Source organism: Rhinoraja longicauda, chromosome 26 (assembly GCF_053455715.1).
Source record: "Rhinoraja longicauda isolate Sanriku21f chromosome 26, sRhiLon1.1, whole genome shotgun sequence".
NCBI classification, from domain to species: Eukaryota; Metazoa; Chordata; class Chondrichthyes; order Rajiformes; family Arhynchobatidae; genus Rhinoraja; species Rhinoraja longicauda.
This window is the reverse complement of record NC_135978.1, coordinates 26,111,080-26,124,587: the sequence shown is the minus strand read 5'-3', so window position 1 is coordinate 26,124,587 and position 13,508 is coordinate 26,111,080. Positions and strand designations below refer to the sequence as shown.

The 13,508-nt window shown below is 43.6% G+C and overlaps 1 protein-coding gene across 1 annotated transcript in view; it reads right to left on the bottom strand.

The window, feature by feature from the left end:
• Window positions 1-402: 402 nt before the first annotated feature.
• The window catches only part of nle1 (notchless homolog 1 (Drosophila)), a 35,118-nt gene continuing 22,012 nt past the window's right edge, over window positions 403-13,508 (bottom strand). The window contains exons 8-13 of the mRNA XM_078422027.1: window positions 13,079-13,214; window positions 10,743-10,789; window positions 8,080-8,282; window positions 4,964-5,123; window positions 3,754-3,824; window positions 403-2,357 (exon numbers count right to left, since the gene is read on the bottom strand). Coding sequence (XP_078278153.1) covers window positions 2,345-2,357; window positions 3,754-3,824; window positions 4,964-5,123; window positions 8,080-8,282; window positions 10,743-10,789; window positions 13,079-13,214 — 630 coding nt within the window. The 3' untranslated portion in view covers window positions 403-2,344. The remainder of the gene's footprint in view (window positions 2,358-3,753; window positions 3,825-4,963; window positions 5,124-8,079; window positions 8,283-10,742; window positions 10,790-13,078; window positions 13,215-13,508) is intronic.

The window sequence follows — 13,508 nt, the reverse complement described above, 5'->3', positions numbered from 1 at the left end:
CTGCAACTAGACAGCAGTCCTGAACTACTATCTACCTCACTGGTGATCCTCGGACGATCTTTGATCGGACTTTACTGGTTTTATCTTGCACTAAACGTTATCCCCTTATCATGTATCTGTACACTGTGAGTAGCTTGATAGTAATCATGTATTGTCTTTCTGCTGACTGGTCAGCACGCATCAAAAGCTTTTCACTGTACATGTGACAATAAACTAAACTGAACTGAACTGATCTTTTGGTCACCTGAACTAAAAGCTCCTTTCGTGCCTCTGTTAAATTTTGTTTAACATCTCTCCTGTAAAACAGCTTGGGGCATAGATCCATTAACGGAGGAGATATGTGGAAGTAGTTGCTCTTGTTAGTGATATAAAGATGAAGGCAAAAGTGAGTACCATTGTACCATTTAATTAAAGTCAACATTGAGATACATCATCAAGGTATGACCTCGCAAACTTCTGCCTATCTCTCTTTTCACTCCATGATCAACAGTTGTCCTCCAAAATGCTTTACAGACAGCACTTTAAAATGAAAAATGTGAAATTCAGAGGTAGTTTAAAGCAGGAAAAGACTAATGAAACTCTTGTTATTCCTTGCACAGCCTGTATAATACTGAGATCCCCAAACATAAGAAATAATTTCCTTATTTTCATTTCTTTCTTCGTATGGGGCGTATCCTTCCTGTGGCATTGGTTCAACCCAAGCTTAGAACATCTCGTGATCAGTCTCTATTAACTCTATCGCTGGCACCACATCAAATGTGTATGTCTCAGAGACAATGAATCATACTGCGTGCTAACATGCCTTTTAGCCCTGTGTCCAAGTCAACCATCAAGCATCCATCTATAATCTGCCAATTTTCTTAATAACTAACCCTCACCACCAGCAATCCTCTTGCTTCCCTTTTACATTCAGGATAATTCACAGTAACCAATAAACATCTTTGATCTGCTGGAGGAATTCCATACTGTCTCCATGCTGAGAGCACTCAAGGTCAGGATCAAAATCGGATCATCTGAGCCGAGGCTTCTTCAACTGCGCCAGCCCATTGTGACCAGTCAAAAACACCTCCTCATTGCCTGGACATGACTAGGTGAACGTTGGCAGCAGCGCGGTGGCAACAACTCCAGCATAATGTGAAAAAATTAACATAACAGACGCATTCGATTGTTGTCCGTCTGTCATTTAGTTTTAGTTTTTAGTTTTAGAGATACAGCGAGGAAATAGGCCCTTTGGTCTACCGAGTCCGTGCCAACCAGCGATCCCCCACACTAACACTACCCTACATGCACTCGGGACAATATACAATTATACCAACCCAATTAGCCTACAAACCTGAACGTCTCTGGAGTGTGGGAGGAAATGGGAGATCCCAGAAAAACCCTACGTAGGTCACAGGGAGAACGTCCGTGCAGACAGCACCTGTAGTCAGGATCGAACTCGGGTCTCTGGCGCTGTAAGGCAGCAACTCTACCGCTGCGCCACCGTGCCGCCCTTTGAATGCGAATTCAGCCTGAACTTACGACAGGACATGCACAGGCGATCTTCTCCCTGACTCTTCCGTTGAAACGCATTTGTGGTTAGCCGATATAATGTATGGCGGGCAGAGAGGTTGGTGAGATGCAACAGAGAAATTTGTCGTGAGTCACCGCAGTTAAATCCATGCAGCTTCAGGTTGCCTTGGGTCTCAGGCCTGCAATGGCATGGCCAGTGTTTTGAAATATCGTCATTTATTGATTTGCTGAGTATGATCTAATTGCCCAGTTCTTACATTTCTATCTGTAATGAAATTTCCACATTGTTACATTGCAGAGACGTCCCCACTTCAAGTGTTTGGCCACCGACCTGATCCTGGTGATAAAGCAGTGAGTTGAATTTGAATTGAAAGAGATAGCATGGAGACAGGCCATTCAGCCCACCAAATCCATCCCGACCATCGATCACACTAGTTCTATGTTATCCCACTTCACTTTCACTCCCTACACACTCGGGGCAATCTACAGAGGCCAAACTAACTACCATTCCACCTGGGACGTGGGAGGAAACCGGAGTACCCGGAGGAAATCCACGTAGTCACAGGGAGTTACTAGTGCTGTGTGGCAGCAGTTCTACCACAGCGCCGACAGTGTGTGGATGAAATTGTGTAATGACAGGTCTCCTCCTCCCTGTCTGCACAAAGATGCTAGCAAAACACCTGCACTCTCATGTGATTAAGAATGGACTTTGGTTTATTCAATCACTGCAAGTTCCGTAACCCAAATCCTTCACTGAAGAATGCCAGAAGTCACGGTCTGCCCCGAGTAGAAATCCACGGTTGCTTCAAAATGGTGGACCTGTGAAACACTATCACCACCGCCAGCTGTAAAACACAAGACACACAGTCAAATTCAGTCTGGACTTTCTTTTTATGATGTGTTGACAAACTTAAAATTATTCAAAATCTTGGTGCCTCTTGCCTGTCTACCCAAAATACAGACAATTGAACTAGAATGTCTCATTGCAACGTATCTTTTCTTTCAACCACTGAAGAAATAACCCAACATATTGGCAATCAGTAGTAGGGAATGTTAAACTATTCTGTGCTGCACTTTAAGAAGTGCTGGACAAACTTGGATTGTTTCCTCTAGAGCGCTAGTAGCTGAGGAGAGACCTGATAAAAAAAAAATTAAATTATGAGTGCCGTAGATAGGGTAGGCAGTCAGAACCTTTATCCCCCCGGGTGGAAATGTCAAAGACTAGATGGCATAGTTTTAAGGTGAGAGGGGCAAAGTTTAAAGGAAATTTGCAGGGAAGGCGTTGGGTGGTCTGGAATACGCTGCTTGGGGTGACGGTGGAGTGGCATTTCAGAGACTTTTAGATAGGCAAGTGGATATGCAGGAAATGAAGGGATACGGATCACGTGCAGGCAGAGGAGATTAATTTAACTAGGCATCATGTTTGGCATGGACATTGTGGACTGAAGAGCCTGTTCCTGGTCTGTGCTGCTCTATATTTCATTGGCAATTACTTTTTATCTTTGTTCACTTCTCCTAAATCCTTATCCTCAATTGACCTCATCATCTTCCCATTATCCCTGCTTTCCCTCATCTTTTTGCTGCAATAGTTTCACTGCAACGTTTAACACCAAGCTACATCCACCCCAGTTCCAAAATGGTCTGTACTTAAGTTTTCAAAAATGACGGTTAGCTTAGCAGTAATTTACAATAAACTTCCTTACCCTGATTTTGGTTTAACTTTCACTCAACTCATCAGTTTTTTTTCTGGTCCATAAAGTGTTTGCTGTTTGCTTTGAAAGCTAAGCTACAGTCACTCTTTAAAATTTCAAGTTAACCCTGTGGGATCCAAGGATGTGGTTCCATACACATTACAATTATGCAAAGTGAACAGCAGCTGCATTCTAAAGAGACAATAGTGTCTGACCACCGTAGGAGGTCACATGGAAAAAAGTGGAGTTTTCTGCAGAAAGTTTTTCTCCGCTTGTCAATTTCCAAAGTAACTTTTAAATGGATCTCTCATTCCTAATCAAAATCACCCTCCAACTAATTTGCACCACGTAACACCGATACTGTTCCTTAATTCATCAATAGTGTTATATCTAATTATCATTATGGAAATACGTGTTAAAGCAGAAGTACTTGTAGTTAAAGGAAAACATTTGAGAAGTTCAGATAGGTTTAGTTGATGATCCACTCGGTCCAAATTTCTAATTTGTACAAACTGTTCGTTGGACAATTAGGCTCTCTATCTTCACTTACATTCTCAACACTTTGTCTTTACCACCACTCGCCACCCTTTGCCCATCAGGACTCCAATCAACAGCGTAAACCTGAAAGCACAAGCCAAACATGTTTATTCCTTTTTAAAGAGTGAATGATTCACAGGCAGTCCCTGGGTAAAGGAACAGGTTTTGTATGACAAATGTCCATGAGTCTATTTTGGCTGCAAGTCAGAAAATACACACTAATCACTATGATCACCATCCCTCACAATATTGCAATGAATGGCTTCAAAAGTACATAAGACAGATAAAAAGGAACGGTTACTAAAAGCGGAAACTAGTTCTGCCATTTGTAGGAACAGTTGAATGAAAGACTTTTAGATTTAAATATTATTATGGGAGCTCAGTCATGTGTAGGGGTGTCAGTGAATTGGAAGTTTATAACCAAGGGCTGGCTGCCTGTATTGTGGGTGGTCACAATGGTTATGTGGCTGACACTGCATTTGCCAGCTGGCTGGAGTTACAAGAGTTCTAATCAGACTGACTGAGGGTTAACTGATCTATCATTGTGCTTTAAAATTATACTCAATAAGTAGATGGCACGGTTAACAAATGACAGGTCAGAATCAATGGCTCTGAATCATTCAGAAATTTTAGCCCTTAAGGTTCTTTAGTACCTAAAGATTTTCCAGGAAAAGACACAACGTGCAGTCGTAACTCAGCCGGTGTGGCAGCATATCATATCATATCATATATATACAGCCGGAAACAGGCCTTTTCGGCCCACCAAGTCCGTGCCGCCCAGTGATCCCCGCACATTAACACTATCCTACACCCACTAGGGACAATTTTTACATTTACCCAGCCAATTAACCTACATACCTGTACGTCTTTGGAGTGTGGGAGGAAACCGAAGATCTCGGAGAAAACCCACGCAGGTCACGGGGAGAACGTACAAACTCCTTACAGTGCAGCATCTTTGGAGAATATGGATAGGTGACATTTCGGGATGGGGGCCCTTCTTCAGACTTTTCCCGATCTGAAATGTCACCTATCCATGTCCTCCAGGGATACTGCCCGACCTGCTGAGTTACTCTAGCACTTAGCGTCTTTTTTTTTGTATAAACCAACATCTGCAGTTCCTTGCATCTTCAGATTTTTCAGGTTTCTTTTAACTTGTATTTAGCTACATTCCCGTTTGAAGGGTAATTGCATATCCTGCCGCGTGATTGTTGAAGGCACCTTACCTCATCTGCATGACCAGGCAGGTCCACGGACAGCTTCTGTGCCTTCACATCCCACAGTTTCAACGTGCTGTCACTGCTTCCGCTTGCCAGCAATCGACTGTCAGCCGACCACGCTATCTGGTAGACAGCCGACACGTGACCTCGAAGGGACGCCAGGTATCTGGAAACAAGCAGGGGGCTGCATCATTTGTGCATCTTTTCTAAACAAAATAGAAAGATACTGTGCCTGTGTAAAACAATAGTTACCCATTTCAAACCACCAGCACTGGCAATTAAAACAGGGCCAAGGTCAACAACAAATTGCATTTGTACGGCATCTTGCATACAACAAAGAACGATACGGTGGCGCAGCAGCAGAGTTGCTGCCTTGCAGCACCAGAGTTGCTGCCTTGCAGCACCAGAGACCCAGGTTCTAACCAGACTATGGATGCTCTCTGTAAGGGGTTTCTACATTCTTCCCATAAACGCATGGGTTTTCCCCAGCTGCTCAAGTTTCCTCCAAGATTCCAAAGATGTGCAGGTTTGTAGGTAATTGGCCTCCTTAAAGAGTGTAAATTTTCTATAGTGTGTAGGATAATGGTAAAGTATAGCGAACGCTGGTCGGAGTGGATCCGGTGGGCTGAAGGGCTTGTAAATAAACTCAGAATTCTCAAGGGTGTAAAATTAGAAGAAACTAGACCAAGCACCCTCTCCTCCTCCACTCTGCCTCCCCTCTCCCTCTCCCCCCCACTCCATCCCCCTCAACCCCCCTTATCTTCCCTCCTCCCCCCACTCTCCCTCCCCCCCACCCCCCTTATCCTCCCTCCCCCTCCCTCAGAGATAGATTTAAACTTTAAAATGTGAATAACTCCGATTTCAATGAAACTTCTTCCATTATCACCAAAGGGACGACGGTGAATAAGGTGGGCCTAAAATTGGTGCGCTATCATGTTTTGGCTGTAGTTCAGGAACAAACAAACGAGAGTTTTAGTATATAGATTATAGGATCTCAGAGTGCTCTAAGGCTACCTGCAGTGTGGATACATTCCCTTTGTTCTTTCCCTAAATTCACTGGTCGGCACAGTGGAGCAGCTGGTGGAGCCGCTGCTTCAAAGCACCAGAGACCTCAGGTACTGTCTGCATCCAGTTTGTATGTTCGTGTGACCGTGTGGACTTCCTCCGGGAGCTCAGTTTACTTCCACATCCCAAAGACATGCGGGTTTGTAGGTTAATTGGCCTCTAAATTGTCCCTCGTGTGTAAGGAATCGATCAAAAAGTGGGATATATTGTATCGAATGGAAGTCGCATTCGCAATCTCGTTGTACCCCTGTACAATGACAATAAAGATATATTGTATTGTATTGTATTGTAGTATAATATAGAACTAATGCGAATGGGTGATTGGTGATTGACATGGCCTCTGCGGGCTGCAGGGCCTTTTTCCATCATCTACCTCTAAACTAAACTAAAGTTACATCCCCAATTTCACCAGAGTAGCCCCATTACCCCGGAGAGATTTATTTTTCCCTTTCCATCACCTGTCACTCTCACACTGCTCTCTCCAAGCTAGCAATTTGCAATTCTGGGACTCCAGGACTCCACTGGACTGAGAACACAAAAGTTCATATCACTCCATGGCTTCCATGGAAAAAGATCACCACTGTAATCTGGGTTGTTCATCACCGGAGATAATTTGCTAATCCAAAGCTTCCAATCCTTCCTTGAATCACAGTTTATTTTTCAACCATTGAGACATCAAGAACAATGCGTTTACATCCAGCCGTCCACAGCTCATGTACTTTACTGGCAATTAAATATTCTTCAAATGTACTTGCTGTTGTAAAACAGGAACTGGAGCGGTCAATTTTTTACACAGTTTGATTGCACAAAAAGGCACGTGATAATGGATAGAAAATCTCTTTTGCTGGTTGTGGAATTTAATATTAGCTTTGCCGTGCCATCAGCTATCTGCTGTATATCTCCATTAAAAAATATATATTATCTGAAGAATAAGCATTTTATTGTTCTTCTTACTTGCAACATAACCCCTGGTTAAAATGAGATTGAACTAATCTTAGTATTAGGACATTTTCCATGTTCCTCTTGCTCAGGACATGAGGTGGAGACACAAGTGACTGCAGATGCTGGTATATTGAGCAAAACACAAAGTACTGGAGGTACTCGGTGGGTCAGGCAGCACCAGTGGAGGAAATGAATAGGCGACATTTTGGGTTGAGGCGCTAAGAGATGAGGTACTTTGTTACCGTCACAGAACAGGTTGCTCTCATCTGGCACTTGAATCAGTCTCTGATCACTCCACATCACTGCAGATCGGCGTTGTGGTCACTCCCTGTGGTTTCAATTTGATAACATATTTGCTCATAGGTGTTAATAGATGGGGTTTTCATATCTGATCCCAACCCCAAACTATGTGTCTGCAGGGCTGAGCAAGCTGCACTCGCTTCTGAGACAAAGCCTCTCCCTATAGCTCAGGCCCTCAAGTCCTGGCAACATTCATGTAAATCTTCTCTGTACTCTTTCCAGCTTAATGACATCTTTCTTACTTCATTTTAAGCAGAAGCTCCACCAGCCTTCCCAGGTGTGCTATTCCTTAGAAAAAAAATCAGGGTAACTTGCCATGCTGCGCTGGCAATTATTTATCCCTCAAACATATTCGCCAAAAATAAATATATTTTTATTATCACATTGCTGTTTATTGCAGCTTGTTGTTTGTAAAATTGTCTTCTGCATTTCCATCAGAGTATCCACAAAAATGTCCTCATTGTATGTAATGTAGTTTGAGATATCATGAGATTGAGGAAGGTACAATATAGATGCTAGTTCCTTTAAAAAAAATTGTTTTAAGAAGTTTGTCAGCAGCAAAACATGCAAGTTCAACACTATCGTCATTCGAAGGAACCTTGTCCACACACCTAGCCTAGTTGATTCCAGACCCAAGTTGACTCTTAAATGCCCTCTAAAAATGATTGTGCCAGCCACCTACGTACAACAAACCAGCACACCTTTGCACCGAGCCAGGAAGCCACCAGCTTCAGCAGGTTGACTGCGGATAGATACTTTGCTAGCGGCACTCAAATCCCGCCACGTGAATAAACAAAAGCTTTAAAGGTCCTTACTTGCCAGTCTTGCCATCCCACAGTTTCACCGACTTGTCGAATGATGCGCTGGCAATGAGCCTGGTGTCGGGGGAGAAGCAGACTTCGTTTATTAATGCTTGGTGCCCCGTCATTCGGGCCAAGGGCTTCTTGTCCTCTGCCGGTCTCCAGAGGAAAAGTGTGAAGTCATCGGAGCCTGAAACCAGCCGCTCCGGCCCCTGCCCCTGAAAGAAATGGCAGCTCGTTAGGATCCAATAAACCAATATCAAAAAGCTGATTCTAATTGAGACCCAACAATCCTACTCTAGCCATAAGGTCTTACCTTCCTCCTTTGCTTCCCACCATACCACCCAATTATCTGTTGAGGAAAGAAAATAAACACACAGCTACTCTGATGTGTCTGCCGCCAAGCATACAGGACTGGTCTGAGGTAACTCGCTCACTTTGCAAACCTCTTTCTCAATTGGAACTCAACCGCTGTACATTACATTGCTCCATTGGAATGGATGAGGAAGGGGAGGAAGTTTGAGAGCATTTCCTCTGTCCAGCTGGAAACCTCTATCAGAGCTTGGAGTACCAATGGCACAGCGGTACTGCAGGTAGTGCTGCTGCCTCACACCTCCAGCGAATTGAGTTTGATTCTGACCTCGGGTGCAATCTCGAGAAGACTACGTGAATTTCTCCCGGGTGCTCCTGTTTCTTCCCATATCCCACAGATGTTGGTAGATTAACTGGCCGCTGTAAATTGTTCAAAGAATTAGGTGGAGTCGATTGGCATTTGAGAGAGAATAGGTTGCAGGGAAATCAATGGGGAACAGGACTGAAAGAAATGCTCTGAGAGGCAACATGGGCCCCCTTGTATGTGTTAAGGGAATATGGAAATAACACACTTATAAAAGGTCTGAAGAAGGGTCTCGACCCGAAACGTCACCCATTCCTTCTCTCCCGAGATGCTGCCTGACCTGCTGAGTTACTCCAACATTTTGTGAATAAATACCTTCGATTTGTACCAGCATCTGCAGTTATTTTCTTATATACTTATAAAAGGTCTCTTTTGGGAGATTAATGTGAGGTAAGCAAATGATGTGGCCTTGGGGTTGCGTCTGAGAGTTATGAACGCCTTGATGCTCAGGAGGTTGTCCTGAGAGGGAATGCTGATGTTCATTCACATCCGGCCCATGCCTTTGCAAAGGTGTGTGGAGCTATTACCAACGTGTGGTGCCCACTGTGGGGGTCTGAAGCATACAGGAATGCAGGCACCACTGGTGCCCACTGTGGGGGTCTGAAGCATACAGGAATGCAGGCACCACTGGTGCCCACTCCGCTAATGAACTTTACACTAGTTTTCCTCAGATGCCAAAAGCATCGTCGGTGCGCTGAAGACAATGGTGATCACGAGCTTTAGGGAAGGGCAGTCAAGGAAATGCTTTCCTCCTGACGTGGAGTCCACTAGAGCCCGAGACATGCTTCGTTCTATTCTTTCATCGAAGCCACAGATGGATATGATGAAACGCTGAGGCCTTGGTACAGGACCCTGGGGTTGATCACATGAGACTTCCAGTTTTTCTGTCCGCTGCCTCCCATTTAATTATCAATCCATGGCTTCATGTTCCCTCCAATTCTGTCCGGCTTCATTTTTTAACTAATAACCAAGTGCGAAGAACTCAAACAAAACTTAAATGTCAGACCACTTAAATGCAGATGACACAAAGCAGGGTGGCAGCGTGAACTGCGAAGTGGATGCTGGGAGGTTGCAGGGTGACTTAGGCAAGTTGAGTGAGTGGCAGATGCAGTATAATGTAGATAAATGTGAGGTTATCCACTTTGGCGGCAAGAACAAGGAGGCAGATTATTATCTCAATAATCTGGTGTCAGATTAGGAAAAAGGGAAGTGCAACCTGGGTGTCCTTTTACACCAGTCACTGAAAGTAAACATGCAGGTACAGCAGGCAGTGAAGACAGCTAATGGCATGTTCATCATCATCATCATCATATCATATACAGCCGGAATCAGGCCTTTTCGGCCCACCAAGGAGTGAAGAGGTCCTTCTGCAATTGTACAGGGCCCTGGTGAGACCACATCTGGAGTATTGTGTGCAGTTTTGGTCTCCTAATTTGAGGAAGGACATCCTTACTATAGGGGCACGGCAGCGTAGGTTCATGAGGTTAATCCCCGGGATGGTGGGACTGTCATATGATGAAAGATTGGAAAGACTGGGCTTTTATTGACTGGAATTTAGAAGGATGAGAGGGGATCTTATAGAAACATATAAAATTATAAAAGGACTGGACAAGCTAGATGCAGGAAAAATGTTCCCAATGTTGGGGGAGTCCAGAACCAGGGCCGACAGTCTAAGAATAAAGGGGAGGCCATTTAAAACTGAGATGAGAAAAAACTTTTTCACCCAGAGAGTTGTGAATTTGTGGAATTTTCTGCCACAGTAGAGGCCAATTCACAGGATGAATTTAAAAGAGAGTTAGAGCTTTAGGGGCTAGCAGAATCAAGGGATATTGGGAGAAGGCAGGCACGGGTTACTGATTGTGGATGATCAGCCATGATCACAATGAATGGCGGTGCTGGCTCGAAGGGCCAAATGGCCACCTATTTTCTATGTTTGTTTCTACCACCTACGGCAGGGCCCAGAAATCAATTGCTTTGAACTTTTATTCTGCCGTTCCCTTACCCTTGTTTGCTCGTATCTTTGTAAAGCTTTGTGCTTCTGTTCTTCCACTGCAAAATAAACCAAGAAGAGGAAATAAGAGGAAGCTCCAGTGGTTTTATCTTTATCAACACATCTTTGATTGCTTGACAGCTAATTACTGAGCAACACTGCCACTCCTCAATTTAATTTACAAGCATTTAAATGTGCTAACACGCAGGGAAGCAGCCTCCCACCTGTATTGTTTCTAGCTCACTGCGTGACCCGACTACGAAGGACTATATTTAGAACATCTTGTTAACTGGGGGGAAGGGGACAGACTTCCGCCTCTGGCTGCTTTTTACACAAAATCTATACTGGCTCAAAAACAACTTATTTGTGTATATAGATCGTCGAAAATCCTAAAACATTGAGGTACTTCAAGGAACAATTAAAAATAAAACTTGTTAAGAAATCACTTTAGGTCAAAACAAAGGAAAAAAGGAGCAGGTCAAATAGCCGTTGAACCTAGAAACAAAGAACTGGTGATGCTGGTTTATACCAAAGTAGACACAAAGTGCTGGAGTAACTCAGCAGGTCAGTCAGCATCTCTGGATATAATAGTCACCTATCTGAGGAAGGGTCCCGACCTGAAACATCACCTATCCATTTTCTCCAAAGATCCTGCCTGGCCTGCTGAGTTACTCCAACACTTTGAGTCTAGCCCTTGAATCTACTCCACCATTTAATAACGTCAGGACTGCTTCCCTACTTCTTATGCTCTTGTATTGGATCCCTGTGTCCCTGGGTTCCCTTAATGTCCAAAAATGTATTAATCTCAGCCTCAGGTGTATTTAACAAAAATAAGCATCTGCAACTCTCTGGGGTGGAGAACTCGAAACATTTACAATCTCTTGACTGAAGGAGTTTTTTCTCGTTTCGATGTGTTATAGTCAATCGCTAACCCTGAGACTATGACCTTAAGTTGTGGACTTCCCAGTAGGAACAGAAGCTTGATCAAAGAGGCTGTTTTTATAGAAAACGATAAAGGAAAGGGAAAAAGGAAAGTGCTCTGGCAGCTGAAGGGAGAGCTGCCTTTGACAGAGTGCCAAAAAGTTGGACACAAAGTGCTGGAGTAACTCAGCAGGCCAGGCAGGATCTCTGGAGAACATGGATAGATGACACTTCAGGTCAAGCCCTTCTTCAGACAAATAGTTGACCTGTAGAAGAGACCAGAAATGGATGAGCAGAGAGATCTCTGAGGGGTTTGTCGGGCTGGGAGATTACAGTGAAAAAGATGGTTAAACACGTGGAAGGGTTGTGAACACAAGGGAAATTATTTTTTTATTTGACAACCAGAAACAAAGATGGAGTAGTGAGCCTTGATGGCTGTATGGGACATTGTCTGAGTTAGGATGGAAAGTTTTTCAGTATGCAAGGGGATCAGGCAGGTTGGGAAAGCATTCTGCTTGTTACTTTCAACAACTTTATCTGAACACCAGTCTCCACCCTCCTTCCTTGTCTTGAACCTGTCTTTGGGTTTGTCACAGGGGATAAGGGGAAGTGGATTTATCATGGCAGATCCTCAAACCTTAATTAAAACTGCACTGATGTTAAATCAGCTTGTGTTTTGCAGAAGCATGGATGAGTTTTGTCGAGGAAGCCTGCCATCCGTGCCCAAATATTGTAGAAACAAAGAACTGGAGATACTGGTTTACAAAAGAAAACACAACGTGCTGGAGATAGTGGATTTAAGATCCACTCATGAGATTTGAGCACATGCTACAAAGCATCAAGTTAGTTTACGGAGCAACTGATACTGGCTGTAAATGTCAGGATCTATGTCAGCATCTGATGCTTGTTTTTAATATTCTGATCTGTAAGGAACACGAGATCCCAATGTTATGGAATGGTGCAGTAATAGATTTGTATTTATGCAGTGCATTTATGAGTCTTGACTGTTTCTAAGTAGGGAATATAGTATTAAATTTGTACACTATAAGCTCTCGCAAACAGCAATAACTCCATGAATTGCTTTCATGAATTTGACTGAAAGGCAAATATTGGCCAGTTCATGGGACATGACGCCTCCTCTTCGAAATATTGTCATGGGATCTTTAGCAGCAGCGAGCTTGCTCCAAGTCTCATCAAACGGAACAGATCTTTCAAAATGTAGCTGCACCTCACTGGTATTATCATCATAACATTTTGTGCTCAAGTCTCTTGGACCAACAACCTTCCAACTCAGAGACAAGAGAGCTACTTAACTGACCCGTGGCTTACACTATGAAAGAGCATCAAGATGACATGGTTTCTCACTAAATCTCATTGCAAACACTGGTTAAGAGAACGAGATGAGTGAAGTCAGCAGGATCACCTACAAGTGTCATTCCTGTCCCGGTGAACGATGGTAGCTTCAGCTGGTTCAAATGCTCCAGTTCGCAGGACGTAGTCTGTACTGAGTGCCATTGTATTTACCCAATGTGCATGACCCTGCAGTGTTCTACACATGACCCCCTGAAAGAAGAACAGAGAAACAGTCACCAAATTGATGTCAAATGATTTCTTAAAGAAACAAAAAAATCCTTAGACTTGAATGCACAGCAAAGCAGATTCATGCAGTCCTGTTGACAATTGATAACGCGTGTGTTGTCCAAGTACAAGTATTTCCTATTTCAGCACAATTTTGGTATGTTGACAAATATTCCCTTGAACTTCTGCAGGTGTACGGTACCACACCTACTGGATGCTTCATGGCCTGGTTTGTCAACCAGAAATAAAGGAGATTACACAAAAAGAGTGGTAGACACT